Source organism: Puma concolor, chromosome A2, assembly GCF_028749965.1.
Source record: "Puma concolor isolate L17-30 chromosome A2, mPumCon1.1.hap2, whole genome shotgun sequence".
NCBI lineage: Eukaryota > Metazoa > Chordata > Mammalia > Carnivora > Felidae > Puma > Puma concolor.
Genome location: NC_141668.1, coordinates 105325383 through 105348811, shown reverse-complemented (window position 1 = coordinate 105348811; position 23429 = coordinate 105325383). Strand labels below are relative to the sequence as shown.

Sequence of the window (23429 nt, the reverse complement as noted above, 5' to 3'; positions counted from 1 at the left end):
GCTCTGAGTGCAAAGCCACAAAGCTTCATCTTCCGGTTTATATCATTCCCTGGCCCTGCAGGCTTTGAACTTCATTTTTCGTTGGGAGCGGCTGATTATCTCAAATACTGCACAGAGAATAAAACTTGGTTTTTACCCCGGATCAAAGGAGTTCAGGTTGACATGATTTGAATTCAACTAAAACTGTATGGATTTGCAGACCTTTCTGCCAGCTCGCTTTCTCGCTGAGCAATTATGAGCGCATGCCCCGTGTAGATACATGCTTTTCTACCATGTGATTCCTCATGCTTGTATCGTAGTTCACAGCTGGTCTGTGCTACATTCACAATGCACTTCCACCGTGAACATCTGGGTCGCTTCCATTTTCCCCTGACTTAGGAGAAAGAGTTGGTGCAACCCATTGGCCAACATGGCAGCATTGAGAGCCAAAGGCCTCTGACTCAGGTGTCATTGGCTGCACTACCTGGTGGAAAGTGCCACAGTGGCAAGTGTCATCTAAAAAAAAAAAAAATCGTGACAGTAACAGCACTACCTCAAAGGACTGTTTTTCAACAGTTTATTCCTTTTGAGGAGAGAGAGAGAGAGAGACAGAGCATGAGCATGGGAGGGGCAGAGAGAGAGGGAGACACAGGATCCGAAGCAGGCTCCAGGCTCCGAGCTGTGAGCACAGAGCCCGACGCGGGCCTCGAACTCATGGACCGGCTCATGGAGCTGAAGTCAGACACGTAACCGACTGAGCCATCCAGGCGCCCCTGTTCATTTCATTGCAAAAGCTCTACTATAATTGGCTCGGCCTCAGGTCGGTGATACCTTTTGCAGACATTCTCTTCATTTTTTGTCTGACCTAATTTTGCTGGTAATTTTCTTCTGACTACGAGGATTTCACTTTTTAGGTGATCAAATCTCAGTATCTTTGCCTTTATGATTCGTCCTGGGCGAATGACTACGAAAAACGCCTTGCGAAGTAAATGTTCGGGGCACTTGCACTGCTGAGGGGAGGCACGTGCACAAGCTGGAGACCCAGCACGGGGACCTGGGAAGGATGGGGAAAGATGCTTCGGTTCTCGGAGAATCGGCTGCTCCTTTCCAGTGGGAACGAAATGGCACAGACGGACGGCCAACAGGAGATGCCTCAGGAAAAACAGACGCACACACCCCGACTCGCCCCCAAAAGAAATCGTCCTCTTCCACCCATAAGATGAGAGCCAGTCGCTACTTGCCAGTCGTTTTGCCACTTACTTGCCAACTGTGTCCCCCTGAGATCTCTCCAGAAGGCTCTTAGTGCAAAGCCACAGAGAATCTTGTGCTCGTTTTGAAGCGGTTTGATATTTCATGCCCCCAAGCCAGGCAAATATTGGCTGGGAGGTGTAGACAATGACAGAGTTTGTGTCTCATGTCTTTCCTGGCCCTCGGAAGCTCTTCCGTGGACATAAGCCGATCACAGGGCTGGCCGGCTGCCTCCGTCCCTGCTGTGTTGCGTGCGGACAAGCCCGGCCCATCCCTGAACTTCTGACTCCCCAGCCCCTGGGTCAGTGCCCAGCTCCGGCCCCACACACTCAGGAAGATATGAGCCCCCTGCTCCCCCTCATGCCTCCTGCCTGAGCCAGGGGTTGCTTGGTTTTGTGATTTCTCGTTCCCCCGACATCCGCTGCTAACTGGGGCTTCTCCACGCACAGTCCTCAGCTGTTGATTTTTTGCTTTCTCAGGACCAATCACTGACCCAGGGCCAGTGACCTGGCCTCAAATGCTTGCTGAGTGAGGAATGAATGAAGGAATACATGATCAGATGAATGGAAAATCTTCTGGCCCTCTAAACATTTGGGTTTTGAAATATGATATATGGTACCCTACTCTCTACATTTAAGACAGCTGTAACCACAAGCCCATGACCACAAGAGACAACTGCTCAGGAACAACGGGCCCCTCCCCCGAGAAACCCTGACCCACCCCCACCTGCGTCCCTAATGTCCAGGTCATGCCTAGCCTCGGGCCCTCCAGCCTCAATAACGACTCTATTTCCCCAGCCTAGACCCTGACTTTTCACCTTGGACTTCAGCTTCCCTCTCCTCTGGCCCCAGCAGCCCCCGCAGACCACGGATCAGCCTTGGCCATGGTGGTTTGGCCAGAACCCAAGCCAGGCCCTAGGTGGTGTCTCACAGGTACAGGGTAGGGTGGCCGGGCACCCGTGGGACTGCAGTGATGATGCACTTGAACTGACAGGACCAACCAAGTCCGCAGTTGGGGTGCCGGGGGGTGCCCGTCCCTCTGGGAGGGCTGGAGACAGGCCGGGACAAGGTGCTCTGTGTCTGTCCGTGGTCCTACCTGCTGGTGCTCCCAAGCCATGGTCTTTTCAAACCCGGGGGGCTGGGCACTCAGTCAACCTTTCCTGACCTTCCAGGAAACTTGATACAATGAAGGGTTTACACTTTTTTTATACTATTCTAGGGAAAACGAACCATAATTATGATGAAAAACAAACAAACGAACAAACAAACCCTTCTGCCTCCGGGCCCATGAGGTTTTGTGTCTTTTCCCCCAAGTACATCACTATCGATGTGGGCACAAAAGTAATTGGGCAGATTTTCCCGAGTCACCTGGTTCCTTGACGAATGTTTTCTCTGTGGGCACAAGAGCATACATCCAGCCAACATGAGGAATGCTTCTAGCCGAGAGCATGAGGAAGTTTCTAGCGATGAGAGCCTTCCAGCAATAAGGGCGACTAGCTCTCAATTTGCCTTAAAAGAGACCCTGAACGCGCCTCTGTAACTCTTAGGACTCTAGTTAACAAGCCACGTGGGAGCTTTACGTCCTTTATTTTATTTTATTTTTTTTTTTAAATTTTTTTCAACGTTTTTTATTTATTTTTGGGACAGAGAGAAACAGAGCATGAACGGGGGAGGGGCAGAGAGAGAGGGAGACACAGAATCCGAAGCAGGCTCCAGGCTCTGAGCCATCAGCCCAGAGCCTGACGCGGGGCTCGAACTCCTGTACCGCGAGATCGTGACCTGGCTGAAGTCGGACGCTTAACCGACTGCGCCACCCAGGCGCCCCGCTTTACGTCCTTTAAATTAGCGTCTTCTTCAGGGACTATGCAGCACATGAAGCATCCCAACAAGCCCCTGAGAGGCCCCGAGGTCACCTCTTCTGTCACAGAGATGCCGCGGTATCTCCTTGCCCTTCCCGAGGCTCCCTCTCAGCCCGGCACAAAGGAGCCGGGTGAAAATGCCCACCTCGGAGCGCCCCTGGGAGATACACGCCCCATATGGAGCTGGCGCTCAGGTAAAACTTTTTATTAAAAAAATAGGGGTTTAGGGGCGCCTGGGTGGCGCAGTCGGTTGAGCGTCCGACTTCAGCCAGGTCACGATCTCGCGGTCCGGGAGTTCGAGCCCCGCATCGGGCTCTGGGCTGATGGCTCGGAGCCTGGAGCCTGTTTCCGATTCTGTGTCTCCCTCTCTCTCTGCCCCTCCCCCGTTCATGCTCTGTCTCTCTCTGTCCCAAAAATAAATAAACGTTGAAAAAAAAATTAAAAAAATAAATAAATAAAAAAATAGGGGTTTAGGCGGGGGCTCGCCCGGGTGGCTCAGTCCATGAAGCATCCGCCTCTTGGTTTCAATTTAGGTCACGATCTCGTGGTTCACGGGATCGAGCCCCGCGTCAGGCTCCGTGCTCAGAGCCGCCCTAGTTTTGCAGGTGGGAAATATGAAAGGTCAGGGCTCAGAGGTGTCAGGGTCCTTCCCAGATGTGAAACTAGTGGTGGCAAAGCTCAGGCACAAAGCCGTGTCCTTCCAAGCACTCCGTCCTTCACGCCAAAGCGCCCTTCCCTGCGGTTCCAGGAATGAAGTCCAGTACGCCCTGTTACACACACACCTCCGTCTTCCACACATGCAGTTACTTCCATGTAAATTGGGGTGTCCTTGTTGAAAGAGGGACTCGCACTGGTTTAATTGTTTTTAACATTTATTTTTGAGAGAGAGAGAGCACAAGCAGGGGAGGGACAGAGCGAGAGGGAGACACAGAATCCGCAGCAGGCTCCAGGCTCTGAGCTGTCAGCACAGAGCCCGACGCGGGGCTCAAACCCACGGACCGTGAGATCGTGACCTGAGCTGAAGTCGGATGCTCAACCAGGTGCCCGGGACTCTCCCTGGTTTAGAGAATGGTCAGCATCTATATTAGCTCACAGGTACCAAGCACCATGGGAAGATCTTAGCGTCTGTTCTCTTCTTAATCTTCTCAATAACCTTGTTGGGACCATGACCATGCCCAGAGTACATGGCCAGACCTTGGCACCGAGAGGCTAGGGACACAGCTGGGCCCTGCACTCTGACCTGGTCCCTGATAAATGTAGTGGATTCAGACACGGGCTCGGCCTGTCCCCAACAGCCGTGGCCAGAGTAGGGCTTGACAAACCCGGAAACACGTGGGACTAAAATTCAGGAAACCGGTCTCCTCTCTCTGAGCTCCCAGTAAAGATTTCCCAGAGGCCGTAGAGATCAAGGCAGCTCGCACAGGGCCTCCCCGGCTTAGCTGGTGGTAATGACACGACACACACTCGCTGCGGCTTTCTGCTAGAGGCTGACCCTCCCCCCCCCCCCCCCCCCCCCCCGCATTTTCAGTTTATTGGATGGCAGTGATCCTGAGAATTCTAAGCAGGCTGCATAATCATTAATCTGGCAAGGGCCCTGAGCTGGCGGGCAGGGGACTTTCTACCAGGTCAGTTCGGATGCCCAGGAAGCCTCTTCCTCCTGTCTGGCCAGCGCGGCCCGCCTTAGAGACTTGCCCTGCTACACTGTGCAGAATCGGGTTTTTCAACTTGCAATTCCACGGGCTGTGCCCTTCCTCCCTAGCAGCCGTGGGCAGGAGAAAGAACGTGCATCCGGGATCAGAGTAGATGGGCTTGAGTCCTGGTTCTGCTGTAAAGAGGCTGCACCACTGACACCAGATTCCTGGTCTCTCTGCACCTGCTCCCTCCCCTGTCAACCGGGCAGGGCTGCGGGACGCTGCGGGCAGTCTCTAAGGCTGTCTGCGTCTGCCATCTGTTGCCACTGATGGTGGGAAATCAGCACGTGTGAAAGGAGTCCCGGCCCGTTCGGAATATCTGGCGGTGACAGAACCCCAGCGCAGCGTGGGAGAAACGGGAGGAAATCCCCACCCGGGACAGATCCAGCTGCGGGCACGGCCTCGCTCCTTGGACGGGAAAGAGGAGGGAACTTTGAGCGGCTTCTCGATCATGCGCTGGCTAAAGAACACCTGTCCAAGTGTTTTCCTGGCCTGCCAGTTCTGTACGGATAGCAGCCATGCGTGCCACGATTTCACTTTTAGTCCCGTGGTCAGACACTGCTGCTTCTGCCTACACCTGTGCAAACGTATCGCGACGTAATAAACAGCCAACTGAGAAATCGAATACCCTACGCGACTTCAGAGGGAAAAAACATGTTGGCCACAAACCTGTTGATATTATTATGGTGTCCTGACCTCAGATAATTCGTACAGTTGTCATCGAGGTACGTGTATTATTTGGTCATAATACAAAAAGCAAAAAAAAAAAAAAGTGCACACTCTCCTCTTAGTAACACCTGCCGGGCAGGGCTCACGGTGTCCCTGAACACTGTCCCACCTCCCACGTGCTCTGTCCCTTGTCTGCGTGAAGGTGGCATTGCCGTGAAAAATGGCATGTCGCTTCCTTTTCCTACTGAATTTGTCCCCCAGAGATGTCAACCCCCGAATGGAAATCAGGAGGTGTAAGGCGTTCGGTTCCTTTGCACATTGTCCATTTCTTTCCGGAAGACCCAGGATGACACAGAAACGTCACCCACCCGCCATCAGCCTTGGCAAGCACGAACACCCCGTCTCCGCTAGCTTTTCTCATTTGTTCACGTCTGTTTCTGCTTCCAACTTTTTGTTTTTTTTAAATTTAACTCGAAGTTAGTTAATATATAATGTCATTACATAATGTCATAATGATTTCAGGGGTAGAACCCGGTCATGCATCACTTACATGCAACGCCCAGAGCTCATCCCGACAAGTGCCCTCCTTAATGCCCGTCCCCCACTTAGCCCATGCCCCCACCTCCCCTCCAGCAGCCCCCCCCCATTTGTTCTTTTTAAGAGTCTCTTATGGTTTGTCTCCTTCTCTCTTTAATCTTATTTTTCCATCCCTTCCCCTGTGTTCATCCGTTGTGCTTCTTAAATCCCACATCTGAGTAAAATCATATGATCTCTGTCTTTTCCCTGACTTATTTCACTTAGCATAATACCCTCTGTGTTTGCTATTAAACGGTTTTATGCAAGAAAGAGCCAGTGAGTCCAACTTGAAATACCTCCTCTCGTTTTCCATTTTATTTCAGTGCAATTCCAGAAGAAACTCTTCCTTAAGGGAAAGCGCCTCTCCTCCCCCTTAAAATTCTCACCCCCTTTCCTCTTACTCTCTTGCAGCCACATTAGCAGTTCACAAAAGGCCACGGCCATCTGCCCTTTTCCATAGACCTGAGACTATTCAGTGCCATTCTAGCTGGTTGCTTCTTTTCATTACAGCGGTCACATCCCGTGGCCACATCACATATTGATTTATCATCTATTCCAAATATATGACACCTGCCACTGTGAGTCGATTCAGTATGTTTTGGCACACTGTTTGGGAAGCCTCCACCCCCCCCCCTCACAAATCAGTTCAGTGGTAAATCCTGAGTCCTCAATTCACTGGGAACTCCCCATTACTCCTGGGGGGTGGCCGCTGGCCTGTCCCCGGTGTTGCTAAGAAACCTGTGTTTGAGGTTACCCCGAGTTCAAAGCCCAGAAAATGCTGCCCCTCAGTTGCCACATCCTATGTTCAGAGAAACCAGATGAATCTCTGTTGCCTAAGTTCTGCTCAATTTGTCATATGCCTTATGTCATTTAGCAATGTCGATGATCCTGCCCAGAGTGTTACTGCTGCTGCGTGACCAAGGCTCAGGGGGGCTGGTGCCCCTGATCACGGCCATACAACCCATCGCGGGAGCAGCGGGTGCTGGCGTTTCTGATGCTGAAGCCAGCCTCCTCCCCTGACCTCTGTGGCCAGGTGGCCATAGGCTCCTGCACGGCCCCCTCCCTGTGCCCACCCAGAGGGGGCTCTGGGCCAGGCTGGGGAGGCAGCGCCTTCCCCCCCCACCCCACCCAGAGTGTGGTCTGGGTGTTCCCCGTTCACCACGTGTGATAGGCGGTGTCTGACCTGAGCCCCCAGCTGGGCTCAGCCCAGCTGAGACAGAAACGGGCGGAGGCTGTACCAGATCTGCGGTCCCCCGTGCCCCCGAGCAAATGCTGCGACAGTCACTACACACGGGGCACCGGCGTGAGCACTGAAACTCTGTGCTCTCAATCCTCACGATGGCTTTGCAAAGTAGCAAGACTATCCCTGCTCTGGAAAGGAGGAAGAGGGCTCAGGGAAGCCCACACGGCTCACAGGTAGTTTTACTCGTGGGTGTGTGCACTCAGAAGCCTGGACGGGTCCCTCCGACGGCCCCCTCGTGGCCCGAGCATCCCCATCCAGAAACGCGGATGAGCACCTTGAAAATTTCAGGACCTCTCTCCTCAAATATCCACAGAGCCGTGGGGCGCCTGGGGGAGCTCAGTCAGTTAAGCGTCTGACTTCAGCTCAGGTCATGATCTCACGGTTTGTGGGTTCAAGCCCTGTGCTGGGCTCCGTGCCCGTGCCGACAGCTCAGAGTCTGCCTGGTTCTCTCTCTCTCTCTCTCTCTCTCTCTCCCCCTCCTTCCCTCTCTGCCCCTCCCCTACTTGTGCTTTCCCTCTCTGAAAATAAATAAATAAACTTAAATAAATAAGATATCCACAGACTCTTAATTTTCCTGGGGTCTTTCCCAAACTCGCCACCAGACGCATACGGAGTTTCCAAACGTCACAGGGGAAAACCTTCAGAAGGATCAACACCTTGAAGAGGGGGAAACATAAATAACCACCCCCCACCCGTTTATTTGAATTTGTAGGGGGTTGGCAGGATCTTGGTTTTTTGGTTTTTGTGGGGGTTTTTTTTGTAATTATTATCATCACACTGGCTGCTGCCCGAGGCACACCCACCGCGTGCCCAGAAGAGAGGGAGAGGCCACAGTCAAGGACATGATTTTTTCCCTTTCAGAACCGCCCTCCTCAGCTTGCCTCCATGTTAACTGTCCTAGATGTCACCTGTCTTTGCCCGGGGGCCTCACGGGCCACCCTCGGGCAGAAAGAGCCTGTGTCTCGTTGGCACCCTGGAAACCCACAGAGACCAGCTTTGATGTCGCAATGGGACCTTAGCCTTCGTTCTCTTCCGGAGGCGAGATCCTGCTGATATGAATGAGAAACCAAGCACAAGCACCCAGGGCTTGAAGCCTTTAAGAGAGGAATAGGATTGGGCGGGGGGGACTCATATCCTTTGCTCGGATGTCCCTCGGAAACCCGAGAAAATAATACATCCCGGGCAGGGGCATTCCCACCTGCAGTTGGCGTGCTGATTAATTCTATAGCTCTCATTATTGACCGCCTACTGTATTCCCCGGGGGCCGCTGACAAACATCAGAGCCGGTGTTTATAAGCATTTTGAGGGAGGACTGTTAGCGGTCCTTGGCACTGAGGGCAGGAGCCTGGGGGTAGGGGGGACGTGTTTTGCCCGCCATGCAGACGGGGTCCTCCTTCCCCACCCCACCCCACCCCAGCCTCCCTGGGCTCCACATACACCACGAACCAGCCCGGAAACTCATTTCCACTCACTTTGTTACGGCTCAGAGAACACCTGCTAAAAAAACCATCCGAAGTTTCTGTCTCTTTACCTGACCTGTTGCTCGGAGACACACGAAAAGGCAGGCGACTTAGGTTGGCACCCATTTCAATAAAAAGTCCCTCTGGTGTGCCCCACCAGCCCACCGCCCGATGCCAAGCCGTCCTGGCCAGAGGAAATCAACCAAGCTGGAATGAACAAGCCACGTCCAGCCCCCCACCCCCACCCCACCCCAGGGTCACAGCCATCCAGTAGCTGGAATTCTCCAGGGGCTCTGGTGACCCCAGGCTCTAAGGACAAAGAGCAGTACTCACAGGCAGCCTTCTCTCTCCTCTCCTCCGTGACAGTTAAAAGGCACAGAGGATGCAATCACCATTTATATAGACAGTGTCCGCCTCCCCAAAGCCAATCAGAGCGGCTTGCTCTGCCTATTTACCCGGCAGCAACATCTTGCAACCCCTCCCGCCCTCCTGCTCTCCACCCCAGACTTGAGGGCTGGGTGGGGGCGGCCCAGGGCCAAAGGACTCAGCGGAACCTTGCAGGGGCCAGTGGCAAGAGGCCACAGGGAAAGGGCTCTATGTTCCCAGTGCTCTGTGTTCGATCCAGACTTCTGCACACCCTCAAGGCAACCCCCTGGGAAACTGCAGGCTCCCTGGCTCTTTCTCGGGGCAAGTGAGGACCCAGGATAGGCAAGATGAGTCAGGAGGAGGCCTTCAGGCCAGCCCTGGGCCATCAGTTTAGTCCAGATCAGAGAGAAGCCGGGGAGGTGAGGATTTGAGCCAGGTTCCTGGGATTCAAAACCCTGTTCTCTCTCATTCTCTCTCTGTATTTTTTTTTTTTAATTTTTTTAATGTTTATTTACTTTTGAGAGAGAGAGACGGAGCGTGAGCCGGGGAGAGGCAGAGAGAGAGGGAGACACAGAATCCGAAGCAGGCTCCAGGTTCCGAGCTGTCAGCACAGAGCCCGACGCGGGGCTCGAACCCACCGACCTTGAGATCATAACCTGAGCCAAAGTCGGACCCTTAACCGACTGAGCCACCCAGGCACCCCAAGATATATTTTCTAATGCTTTGTCATGGTGTAGAGTAATGCACTGGCTTTTTTTTTTTTTTTTTTAATTGAGGTATAATTGACATCCCAAAGTATGATCCTTTCAGGTGTACCTTGTAGCGATGGGACATTTGCAGCCATTGTGAAATGACCACCAGGGATGAGTCTAGTTACGGGTGTCGCACACCAAGTTGCTACAATGCGACCGACTGTGAGCCCCCACGCGGTGAGTTACATTCCTATGCGCAGCTCAGAGTTTGCATTTCCGGACCCCCTTCGTCCATGCTCCCTCCTCCAGCACCCCCTCCCTTCTGGAAATGCCAGTCTGTTCCCTGTATCTATGAGTCTGCGTTCTGTTTGGTTTGGTTTCCAGATTCCACATATTAATGAGATCATGTGGTTATTTATCTTTCTCTGCGCGGCTTATTTCACTTAGCATAACGCCTTAAGGTCCATCCACGCTGTTACAAGAGGCAAGAGTTCTCGGGCTCCCTTTCTTCTCCGCCCCCTCAGGCAGGCTGGTCAGTGAAACACGAGGCACAGGGTTCGTTTCTCTATCGCGGTGTGCGCAGAGCCCTGGGAACCTTGGAAAGGGGCCTGGCAGAGCTCACTCAGATCAGGAGGGGCAGGCAGGACTGTCTGCTCCTACGACACATGCGTGCATGCACATGCGTCCACCGCACGCAGATACATACAGCTCACGGTCAGGGGCAGAGGCCTTGAAGCCTGCGGCAGGAGGGCAGCGGGGCTGTGGGGGGCTGGCGAGGAGCTCCGTGCCCGGTGCGAGGCTCCCACCCTCCCTCGGTGGCTCGGTGAGGACAGGAGGCTGTTCATCCCCCGGCACTGAGATGTGCCCCTGCAGACAAGAGGCAGGCGGGACCAGGCGCTCTGCGGGCAGAGGGAGCGGCAAGCTGGACAAAGCTGGCCGGGCCCACGGCAGGTGGCTTCATGCACAGGGGCTCCAGCAAGGGGCCTGGGGTCTGGAGACCCAGCAAGGGGTCTAGAGAGGGCCACCCCCAGCACCCTGCTTGGTAAACCCTGGGTGAAGACAGGAGGCGATGCAGAGAAGGATACAGGTATGGTGAGGGGCTGACCCCAGCATGGACCTCTGGCCAAGGGGGTGTGAGAATCGAGTGAAATCTTCCATTCCATGAAGAGTCACCCTCATAACACCTAGCACTTATAAAGGCTTTGTTACAGGGATTTCTACAGAAAATCATTCATTCCCTCTCAACTACTTTACAAGGTAGACATTCTCATCGCCATTGCATGGATGGAGAAGCTGAGGCTCAGAGAGGTTAGGCCATGAGGCAGAGTCACACAGCAAGCATCTTCCTTGCCAGCGGGCCAGCCTGCCCTCATGCTGGACACGGCAAACCTACTTGCTGGGAGGCAGACCGTGAAAGAATAGACAGAGGGAGAAATCCATAGTTGTCAATCAATGGTGACCAGTGCTACAAACTCGAGAAGAGGGCACAGCCCAGACAGGAGGCTGGAAGCCGGGGACCCAGCCAACGTTTGCAGAGAAAGCAGTCGCCAGAAGGTTTAAGGCAGGGCCCTGGCTTCAAAACATCGTTGCCCACGGGCTACGCTGGGTTGCACCTGTCTCCACCGCCTGTGAGGTATTATCGGCGGCCAGCTTCTTCGCCCGTCCACAGTGATCGTGGCGAGACAGGACTTACAGTAGGAACCGGAAGACAGGAGAAAATCTAACAAAACCTAACAAAAGACGTGCAAAACCGGATGAAGAAACTTATAAAAATCGACAGGAGCCATTACAGTAGATCTAAATAGATGGGAACTGATGTCTGTTCACGCATAGAAACATCCACTTTCCTCAAACCGATTTGCAGATTCGATGCCATCAGAATCTAAATCCCAACACAGATATCTGACGACAAAATATAAATGCAAGGGGCGCCTGGGTGGCTCAGTCAGGTAAGCGTCCGACTTCAGCTCAGGTCATGGTCTTGCAGTTCGTGGGTTCGAGCCCCGCATCGGGCTCCGTGCTGACAGCTCGGAGCCTAGAGCCTGCTTTGGATTCTATGTCTCTCTCTCTCTCTCTCTCTCAATAATAAATAAACATCAGAAAATTTTAAAAGGTATATAATGCAAAAGCAAAGGTCTAAGAACGGCCAGCATACTGTCGAGAAAGAAGGACATTACAGCCTTGCTCTACACTTATGACTGAGGAAGCTGGAAAAATGTCATGGCTTTGATTGCAAAGGTAGACACCTGACCAATTAAACAGAATAGACAGCCTGGAAAAAAAATCCCGGAAAGATATGGAGAATTGACAAACATGGAATTATAGATTGATAGAGAGAGAACACGTTATGAAACGGTGCCGGGCAACTGGTCAACTACTTGGAAAAAATGAAATTAAACCTGCTCCTCAATCCATATACAAAAAATAGGTTTCTGATAGATTAAAGCCTTCACTGTGAAAGGCAAAATTTTTAGGACAACAGAAATATATATTTATGGCCTTGGAGGGGAACGATTTCATAAATGATTCACTTAGCCAGCTAACCATAAAAGATCATCAAGTGTCACTACATTACTGTTGAGAATATCTATTCTGCAAACTGTATAAATTAGAAAGAGGAGGGAGGCATTTAAGATGCATATTGCTAATTACGGGTTAGGCTTCATAAAATTAAGAAGACATTTCAATAAAAGAAAGACAACTCAATAGAAATACAAGCACATATCTGCAATGGAAAGGAAATGTCTCCTAAATATGTAGAAAGATGATCTTTCTTGTTAGTGAGAAAAGAAGGTAACTGTTTATTGGTAAAGTATAGAGTTGCAATTGATTTTGTATGTTTCATCCTTTTTCCGGCCACCTAATGACATTCTCTTAAAAGTTGTAATAATTTGGGGCTCCTGGGTGGCTCAGTCGGTTAAGCGTCCGACTTCAGCTCAGGTCACGATCTCGCGGTCCGTGAGTTTGAGCCCCGCGTCGGGCTCTGGGCTGATGGCTCAGAACCTGGAGCTTGCTTCCCATTCTGTGTCTCCCTCTCTCTCTGTCCCTCCCCCATTCATATTCTGTCTCTCTCTGTCTCAAAAATAAATAAACGTTAAAACAATTTTAAAGAAAAGTTGTAATAATTTGTCTGTTAATTCAAGGTGGATTTCATTGCAAAGGACCATATCACCTGTGAACTGTGATAATGTTCTTTCGAGTCCTTTTTCTTATTTATTTTTCTTGCCTGATTACACTGTCTAGGATTGTGCTCTCCAGTGTCATAGGCACAAGCCGCACCTGCCTAAGGGCCCCTTGAAACACAGCCAGTGCCACTGAGAAAACGAATGTTTCATTTAATTTTATGTAATCATTTACATTCAAATCTCAAAGCCGAAGCAGTGTAAAAATGTTGCCTGTTACACGATTTGAATGTAGGACTACATTTCACTTTGTTGTGTTACATAAAATCTTTCATTCTACTGCAGTACATGTAGATTTTTTTTTAATTTTTTTTTTGGATTTTTAAAAAATTTTAAATGTGACTACTGGAAAACTTAAAATTTCAGGTTCTATATGTGCTTGGCCCTATTTCCTAGATGTCCCTCTGTGACACTGTTGAATAGAAGCAGTTGTGGTGAATGTCCTCACCTTGTTGGCTTTAAAAAGAATGCTTCTAACATTTCACTAAATGACAGGGTTTTATTGGAAATTCATTATTAGGAGGTTTCTTCTATTCCTACTTTTATTATAATAAATTGATGCTCAATTGTATCAAAATAGTTTCTGCATCTAAAGAGAAACTCACATGGTTTTCCTCCTCTAAATTGTTAATATGATAAATGTCATTAACAAGTTTTCTAATTTTCAAACATCCATTTATTCTTGGGATAAAACTATGGCGAGTTAACTGTTTGCATGAATTTGTACTTCTTTCTCACGAATAACACTGTAATTTTTCCTGCCAACGTGGATCTTCTCTGGTTTTAGGGTCAGATTCTGTGGTCGCACAGATTGGGGATAATCCCTTCTTTTTTTAAATTCTCTGAAGCAGTTTGTATATTTCTGAAATTCGGCATTATCCAATCACTTACAGTGTGACAAGTCACATGTAAAAATTATTTGCCCCTCCTCCTATGTTTGAGGAAATATTTTTAACAAATCAATTTATTTATCATTTGGGACCATTCGGTAAGATTTCTATTTCCCCTTCGTGCTATGTCAGCAAATTTTTAAATTTCAGGACAGGGGTTTGTCTGTTTTAATAATACACACGTTACCATTTTGCTTGGTTGAATCTACAATGATGTCCTCTTTCGTTAAAATTTTATTTATTTATTTATTTATTTATTTATTTATTTATTTATTTCCCTCCCTTTTCTTCATTGGTTAAGGTTGGCAGAGCTGCTTTTAGTTTATTAGTCTTAAAAAAAACTTGCGGCTTTGTTGGTCTGTCCTAATCTACCTTTATTTTCTTTTTCGTTGATTTTTCCTCTTAAGCTGAATTATTGCCTGCGTTCAACTTATCTTCATTCTGTTGTTATGTTTCTACCACCTTTAGCTGAGTGATTGGCTCGATTTCTGTCCTTTTTCAACATCCAATATCAGCATTTAAAACTAGATGCTTTCGGGGCACCGGGCTGGCTTAGTTGGTTAGGTGTCCTACTCTTGGTTTCAGCTCAGGCCACGATTACAGGGTTTGTGGGATCCCTTTCCTCGTCGGACTCGGCACTGACAGCTCAGAGCCTGCTTGGGATTCTCTCTCTCTCCTTCTCTCTCTGCCCCTCCCCTGCTCCCTTTCTCTCTCTCTCTCTCTCTCTCTCTCCCTCTCTCTCTTCTTGTAGCCTGCTCATGTGTCAGCGCTCGCTCTCTCAAAATAAATAAATAAACTTAAAAGAACTCCAGACATGTATAGCAATTTTTACTTTTTTTTTTTAATATAAATTGAATTGCATTGAATTGAACTGAACTGAATTGACTTGAATTGACTTGAATGGAATGGAATTGAACGGAATAGAACTGAACTGGGGAGAGGACACGCTGGTTTGATAGCGATTCTGTGACAGGTGTTCAGACTTAAGTCTGCTACTGATACATCCTCAATTTTTGTAACGTTTCAGGTGCAGTTGAGAAGAAAGCATTTTTTTTTTCCTTTTTCTTCTTTTCAACGTTTTTATTTATTTTTGGGACAGAGAGAGACAGAGCATGAACGGGGGAGGGGCAGAGAGAGAGGGAGACACAGAATCAGAAGCAGGCTCCAGGCTCCGAGCCATCAGCCCAGAGCCCGACACGGGGCTCGAACTCACGGACCGCGAGATCGTGACCTGGCTGAAGTCGGACGCTTAACCGACTACACCACCCAGGAGCCCCGAAGAAAGCATTTTCTAACTATCCGGCGCGGGGCTCTAGTTATGCCCAATAAACCAAGATGGTTACTTGTTGAGATTTTCCACATCTCTACTTTTTGTTGCCTTGATGAGCCTTTCAGTTTACTATCATTACTAATGGTGTGTTAGAACTTTCCATCATGATGGTGAATTTGTTGATCCATCCTTACACTTGTGCCAAGATTTGCTTATTATACTTCAGGTATACTTGCGTTCTTCCATCAGGTTTATACAGTAGCAAACTACATAAATAGATCACTTGTTGATGACCTGGTTCAGCGTGGACACACCGTCGTTCTTTGTCAGTCTCGCCTACCGTCGGTGTTTTCGAGCCCGCCCCCTGCCACCAGAGGCCGGGGTGCAGCAAAACTCGGGGATGGCATCCCGTGCAGATGGCGATGTCTCTTCACACGCCATTTAGTGACTTTTAGAAGCCTGGAAGTTATGATTTACATCTTGAGGAGCCCCAACATGTTCCTCGTTTCAAAATCCAGTCGGTGAGGACAGCCAGAGTGAAAGTTCTAGGGTGCCCCCCTGTCCCAGACGTCCGCGCACATGAACCCTAAGAGCAACTACAAGGTTGACCCCTGGAAGGACTTCCCCCAGCAACAAGAGCACCAGCTCTCACCTCCTGGGCCCAACACACTGGATCGCTAGGCTGGCCGAGAACAGGGCAGAGTGCCAGCCCGGGTTCAGCCTGCTCTGCTAAGAGACACTCAGGAGTGGGAGCACTGGGTCTCCCAAGGTCGTGCATGGGGAGACCTGTCTAGACAATGCCTCCTGTGCCCTCACACCACCTTGGAAGCCCAGAGCCTTCCGCCCTGTGCCCAGTCCTGCACTTGCCACTTTCCAGCTGTGCCCTGACACTCCCCATCTCCACCCTTCCCATCCCCCTCCTGCCAACGGTCCCGAATCTCCGGTCCTGTCCCTCCAGACCCCCCTCCCTGCTCTCCAAGGGCTCGTGTGACTACTCTAGGGCCTGGGACATGGTAAGTGCTTTGAAAATGCGGCATTTTCCCAGAATGGCGGGGGGCCAGGTGCCGGGCTGTGCCATAACAACATCTAAGTGCTGATTTCATGCTCACAGGCTAGGAGTTCCTGCCTGACCGTCCTCACCTCTCCCGACGTGGTTTCGCACGTGTCGAACGAGGATACGATTAAAGACGAAGGTTAACCACAGCACATGCTAAACTCTCAGAAGCATTAACTCAGGCCCGATGGAGAAGAGCAATCTTCTCAAGGATGGTATCTTCTTATAATGATTTTTTAGTGTGTATTTTTATTTATTTTTGAGAGAGAGAGGGCTCGTGTAAGCGGGGGAAGGGGCAAGGAGAGAGACAATCCCAACCAGACTCTGTAATCATAACTGGCCTCAGGGCTCGATCCCACGGCCGTGAGATCATGACCTGAGCAGAAATCAAGAACTGGACACTCGACCGACTGAGCCACCCAGGCGCCCCTATGGGATTTATTTAAAAAAATTTTAAATATAATTTAATGTCAAATTGGTTTCCATACAACACCCAGTGCATTATGGGATTTAATCATCCCAGTTGCCTAACAAGGTAGGTACTATTAAAATCCTCATCGTAGAGACGAAGAAACAGAGGCTCAACAGAGGCTCAGGGGAACTAGGGGCCCCAAAGCACATGGGAAGCAGGGGGTAAGGACAGGACGTTGCCCACATCTGTCCTGCTTTGGCTCCCGAGTGACAGGCAGGAAATCATCCCCGGCACCTCCCTCGTCACACAGGAGCCGCACAAGTGACCGTGCACACGTGAGCACCTCCTGTCAGCCCCCGTGTCACCGACAGCCCCGTGAGACGCCAGCCTAAAAGCATTGGACCAACAGTGACTTCCAGTCCTCAGGGGAGTTAACCTCGAGCAAGCGGTCAGCACCTGGGGACCAAGAGTCGAGGTACAGATGTTGCCATTTCCAACAATAATAATCCAGTGAAGTATGAAGCCAGGGACTTACTTGCTGAGAATCCTACTTCCTTCTGGGCTTATTCTTCATGAGACCTGCTGGCTCTGGGACAGATCACTCCGTGTAGCTTGAAATCCACATGGTTCCCTGTCCTTGCTTGTTCAGCCTGCTGTGCTGGTTAAACATTAATTCCTGCTGGTGATAAAGGTCACAGAAGTCTTGAGAAACCTCCAGGGAGGGCTCCCTTCCCCTAAGCCCTGAACAGCTTGGATCCCTCTCACCACCGACTTAGCCCAGTCGCCAGATCCCTCCATTATCCCCAGCAGCCCCAGTTTCAAGGTTTCGCCTCATCAGGTCGTCCCGTAAGGTCCGGCCTTGCAGCACAGGAAGCCTTCTCGGATGCCCCCACACGGAGCCTGCACGCCCTAGCTCTTCCTCCCCCAACCGCTGAAACGATGGTGACGATGCAGAGGAGAATAATGCCACGGCCGAGATTGTGGCAGACGTACAGAAAAACCCCAGGCGAGAGGATTTTCTTGGGACAGAGAGCAGGGCTGAGAGGAGGCACGGAGAACGTGCAGAGAAGGTCCGCAAGGAGCATGGGGGCTGACCTTGGTGGCCACCCCACAGGTGCTCTGGGCTCAGGGCTCCGGCGGGTACAAAGGGCCGAGGGGGTGTGAGGCCGCGTTTCGGGCCATTCGTCAGAGGACTGGGCACACACAGGGAGGACAGGACTGTTGTGGCCCGAGCGCTTGTCACAGGCTGGAGAAGGGAAGAGGTCTCCGTGTCCCGTCCCTGGCGGCAGGGTCAGCCCGGGGCGGGGACTCATCGTTCTGTTCGTCATCGGTATGGGGCCTGAGAAGGCACAGCAGAGTGACACTGAGAAGATTCCAAACCGGTACAAGAGCCACTGGAGGAAAGGAAGGAGAGGGAGGGGTCACGTGGGTCCTACAGGGACGCCCACTGCTTCACATGCAGCCTGACGTCAGCCGACACCGTAGAAGTAACTGTCCTTGTAGGGGAAGAGGGAGGGAAGGGCTCCCTCTGGGGAACAGCATCTGTGAAGGTGCTGAGGCTAGAAAGAGTATCTCGAGCCCTGAAAGAAGTCCCTCCCCCCGCCCCCCACAAGGACCACACAAAGCAGGGGGTCTTTTGAGCCACGGTTCATAATTTGTACTTCCTCCAACTGTGACGGAAGGCACTGAAGCGTTTCTGGAAAGTCTGACCTTAGCTTGTGTACATCTGAGTTAAGATCACTCTGGCCCTCGTGTGCAAAATGGACCAGTGGGACGAGAGTGAAACCTGTCTCTACGCTCCTGATTTGCAGGAAGGAGCAGAAACCCAAGGAACACGGTGGGAGTTGGGGTGGGCTGGGGGAGGGAAGGGAGTTGCATGTGTGCACGCCTGTGCGTGTGTGCTTGTGCAAGTGTGTTCTTGTGCGTGTGTGTTCATGCGTGCTTGTGCATGCGCATGCTTGTGCACGTGTACTTGTGCAAGTGTATGTGTGCATGCGTGCATGCATGTTCGTCCATGTGCGCGTGGACTTGTCCATGTGTTCACGTGCATCTGCACGTTTGCGTGTGCATGTGTCCGTGTGCACTTGTGCATGTGTGTGCGTGCGTGTTCACGTGCATCTACATGTGTGCGTGCGCATGTGCACATGCACGCGTGGGTGTCAGGAGGCTGCTGGGAAGAGGACACGTCAGGAATCAGGATGAGTTCATGGACCTGAGGCCACTGAGTGGACGGTGATTCTCGTGGACTGGGGAAAAGTGCCCAGTGGGGGGCCAGCTTAGCCGGCCAGAGACAGAGTTTGGCTTGGGAATTAAATTCTAGACACCACACACACACACACACACACACACACACACTCACACACAGACACAGAGCATTCGGTGGAGATGTCCAGGGAACTTTTCCAGGTAGGGGTCTGATGTCACAGAAGCAGTCCAGACAGGACATGTAGTTACGAGTGGACAGAGTGGTTTAAACGGTACTTGAAGCAACAATACTGGATAAAAGCACCCAAAGAGAGAGCGCACGCATACGCACACGCACACACGTGAGGGAGAAGGGTGCACAAGTTCCCAAGTTACAGGAAGACAGAGATGTGGCAATGTCACTTTCAGCAAGCTTCTCCGCCAGGAGACAAACGTACAAGGGATTTAGGTGACAGCTGAAAAATTCTTGTTGAGCAGGGATCAGCCCAGAATTTTGGTCAGATGACCTCAGGGCACCTCCTTCCCCACCGGTGCCTACCTGCCAACCCACGACCCTGGGGTTTATTTTGTGCCTTCCTGCTGGCCGACCTGACCAACCGGCCAGCCATCATCTCGGACAAATCTGCCATGATGATCACTCTGTGACCTGAAGACTCCTTGGGCACAGACCCCACCCCATTCTTGATTCTTGTTTAACCACACAAGCAATTTCACTTGGTAGCCCCTGGGGACAGAACGTCCGTGATCTGTTCTGGATACATGGCTACGACTCACCCCTATTCTCCAACACCTCCTCCGGGGGGTCCCCCAGCACCACCCCCCCCACCGCCTCTAGGGCTACAGAAGCCGGTCTTATGGGAGGTGGGCTGCCGAGATCTACTCACCTTGCACCCACCCAGGACACACTTTGGTCTGTAAGCCTCCCTCTTAGACCACGTCTGGTCATACTGGACCGGATGGCCCTTTCCCTCGGTCTCAAGGCTCCTTCGGCTTAAGGAAATCGTTCTGCACATGATTTTCTTTCACGGGACACCGTCCCTTCCCTTGATCAATCTCTCTCTTCAGATGTGTGTCTTAGCCAGGTGGCAGAACCTTCTACATCCTAAGGACATTCTACTGATCTCCGTACACAGGGCCCGTCAGTTCTCCGTACAGAAGTCATAATCCTACTGCAGACAGAGCGCTGATGTCAACATGGGGAGTCGACATGAGCCTTCGAGTCTTCGGCGTCTGCAAATGTGTTAACCAGAGGGCGGCAGAACCGCGTACGCTTTTTGCAACCCGCTTTCCGCCACTTGACAGGATACCATAACCACATGAAACCAGTTCTCCCGACATTATTTTTGAAATCATCATCTCCGGGGAGCCTGGGTGGCACAGTCGGTTAAGCACCCGACTTCAGCCAGGTCACGATCTCGCGGTCCGTGAGTTCGAGCCCTGCGTTGGGCTCTGGGCTGATGGCTCGGAGCCTGGAGCCTGTTTCCGATTCTGTGTCTCCCTCTCTCTCTGCCCCTCCCCCGTTCATGCTCTGTCTCTCTCTGTCCCAAAAATAAAAATAAAAAACGTTGAAAAAAAAATTTAAAAAAAAAAGAAATCATCATCTCCTCTCATCTTGCTGTCTCTTGAGCTTGTTGTTGTTCTGAATCGTCCATTCGTTTACATGGTGGTGCCTCACTATGTAAATGTTCTTGCTTAATAAAGAATTGGGATAATTCGAAGGACAAGAGTTCCCTTATCAGTTTTCCCTAAAAAAAAAAAAAAAAAAAAAAAAAAAAAAAATTCCATGCTTTCACATATTTCTCTTTGGAGAGGAACTCTCAAATCATTTGTTGGTACACTAAAAAAAATCGTGGTGAGGGGCGCCTGGGTGGCTCAGTTGGTTAAGTGTCTGACTCCTTATTTCGGCTCCGGTCACGATCTCACGAATCGTGGGTTCCACAGCAGGCTTTGTGCTGACAGAGCAAAGACTACTTGGGATTATCTTTCTCTCCGTCTCCGTCTCTCTCTCTCTCCCCCTCTCCTGCCTGCTCTCTATCTCTCTCAAAATAAATTTATTTATTTATTTTTTTTTTTATTTTAAATTTTTTTTTTCAACGTTTATTTTTATTTTTGGGACAGAGAGAGACAGAGCACGAACGGGGGAGGGTCAGAGAGAGAGGGAGACACAGAATCAGAAGCAGGCTCCAGGCTCCGAGCCATCAGCCCAGAGCCTGACGCGGGGCTCGAACTCACGGACCGCGAGATCGTGACCTGGCTGAAGTCGGACGCTTAACCGACTGCGCCACCCAGGCGCCCCTCTCTCAAAATAAATTTTAAAAACTTACACTAAGAAACATCACGGTGAGATGCGGGTTGGAAGAATACTAACACCTAATGTTGTGGAGAACTGGCCCCCGGGAATGGAAGTCTTCCTGTCCAGACTAACTTCCATCCCGTCTCATGTGAGTCTGGAGTCCCTCCAGCACCAGAAGTTTATTTTGTGGGTGACCGTACAGAACCCCGGGAGGGGCAAAGGAGGTCAGTACAGGGCCCGTCTTCACACCGGTCACCAGTGTGCACAGCTCGAGCTGAAATGTGCCTTTGGGACTCCAGAAGCCGGTACGGGACATTCCCCTGGTGGGGGGGGGTTCGTTCCCCCTGAACACCCCTCACATCTGCAGAGCCAGCGCTGGTGACCGGGGACAGCCCATGGCAGAGTCACGGGCGTCGGCAGCTGTGTGCTCAGAGGTACTAAGTCGTGGACGGCATCTGGCATCGTCCCTCCACGAAGTCTTGTATTTACGTGTCTGCTTTGGAGGTGTGTTCACAGGAGGATGTAAATCTCAGGTAGCTGTCGTTCTGCCACCCGAACTCACGCGTTTCAAGAGAATGCGTTTTCAACTTCACGCCGCAGCTTGGAGCTCAAGAGCCCGTTCAGGCGAGGCAGCCCTCTCCCAGCGAGCGGCAAGTCGCGTGTCCACTGTGATGTTCGCTACAGAGCGACAGTGTCCTTGAAGTGAGCGCACAGGTGTGCATTGACATGGAGAAGCACCTTTAACAAGACGCCTGACTTGGTAAAAGAAAACACGCATCCGAAGAAAGGTGTCTGTCAAAGGAAAGCTTGCCTGGCAAGGGAGCACAAAGTAACCAGTCAGAATGTGTGTTGGCAGAGGACCCACCTACGGGGGGTGGGGCGGGGAACGGGTGCCCTGACCCTGCAGCTGGAGGGCCTGGTCCAGTGGCTCCTGAGTCACCATCGTTGTCAAGAGCTGCATATGGCGGGGGTACTGGCTCCAGAGATCATCCCGCCAGGATCGCGGGCTGATTCTATCCCAGCAACAACCTTGTACTACTCAGTTGAGTTCAGGCACACTTGTCCAAGGCCGCCACGATGCCCACAAGCTTTCAGCTGCTGCTTCCAGACGGAACCGGGCACGCACGTCCACTTGGGAAGCTCTGTGACATTTCTGCGACGCACAGCTTCCTGCCCCTCTAGCGTGAGTGGTTTGAGGCATGACCATCGAATTCTAAGCCCAGAAGTGGCCGAGCTACATGTAGAGAGCAGTTGGCCACTGCCATCTCCTGATGAGATAGGGCAGCAGACCCACGCCAGTCTCCCCAGTGGATGATCTCCTTGGGTGATGCAGTTCCACATCGCCAATGTTTGGCCTTTCGAGTTAGGGTTATGGTTGTCTGGGTCCCAGGTGACCCTCTGATAGGAAGAGTTACAATGTCAGAACCAATGTTGAGTTTTCCTGGAAAAGCCACTTAGCTTAGGAGCTGGTGAGAAGATCAGATTTGTGTTTTTTTTGCAGAGCAGAGGGTTTTTTATTTATATTTCTTGAGAGAGAGAGAGAGAGAGAGAGAGAGAGAGAGAGAGAGATATGCAGGGGCAGAGGGAGAGGGAGAGAGAATCCCAAGCAGGCTCCACACTGTGTGGAGCCCAACGCAGGGCTTGATCTCACAACCCTGAGATCATGACCTGAGCCAAAATCAGGAGTCGGACTCTCAACCAGAGAGCCACCCAGGCTCTCCAAAAGTGTTTTAAATGTCATTGAAGGTCTAGCTTGTCGATTCTTACCTTCACGGATCTCACCTTTGCTGCCGTAGCTAGGAAGTCATGACCAAATTCTATATGCATCTGGATTTTCTCCTATGCTACCTTTCAGGGGTTTTATAGTTTTGCATTTTATATTCAGGTCTGTGGTCCCCGTGAGTTAGTGCTTGGGAAGGGTGTGGGGACTGGGTCTAGATTTGCTGTTTTGCACATGGACGTCTGCTTGTTCCATCAAGAACAGTTGAAGGGACCATCTTTCTCCACTGTGTTGCTTTTGTTCCTTTGTCAAAGACCAGTTGATTATATATATATATTTTTTTTTTTTAATTTTTAAATTTTTATTTATTTTTGAGAGAAGGAGAGAGAGTGTGAGCAGAGGAGGTGCAGAGAGAGAGAAACACAGAATCTGAAGCAGGCTCCAGGCTCTGAGCTGTCAGACCCCGACACGGGGCTCGAACCCACGAACCGCGAGATCATGACCTGAGCCATAGTTGGACGCTCAACCCACTGAGCACCCCCAGGTGCCCCAAGATCAGTTGATGATATTGATGGGGGGGGTCTACTTCTGGGTGCTCTGTTGTGTTCCATCGATATCTCT

General features: G+C 50.9%; 1 protein-coding gene across 3 annotated transcripts in view; it reads right to left on the bottom strand.

Annotated features, from left to right (window-relative positions):
* Nucleotides 1-17528, bottom strand: part of DDC (dopa decarboxylase) — an 85215-nt gene extending 67687 nt beyond the window's left edge. The window contains exon 1 of one of the 3 annotated variants that reach the window (XM_086697089.1): nt 17047-17528. In XM_086697089.1, coding sequence (XP_086553215.1) covers nt 17047-17081 — 35 coding nt within the window. In that variant the 5' untranslated portion in view covers nt 17082-17528. Of the gene's footprint in view, nt 1-9057; nt 9132-17046 lie in introns of those variants that run through there. The other 2 variants (XM_025922853.2, XM_086697090.1) reach the window with 2 other exon arrangements.
* Nucleotides 17529-23429: the final 5901 nt, after the last annotated feature.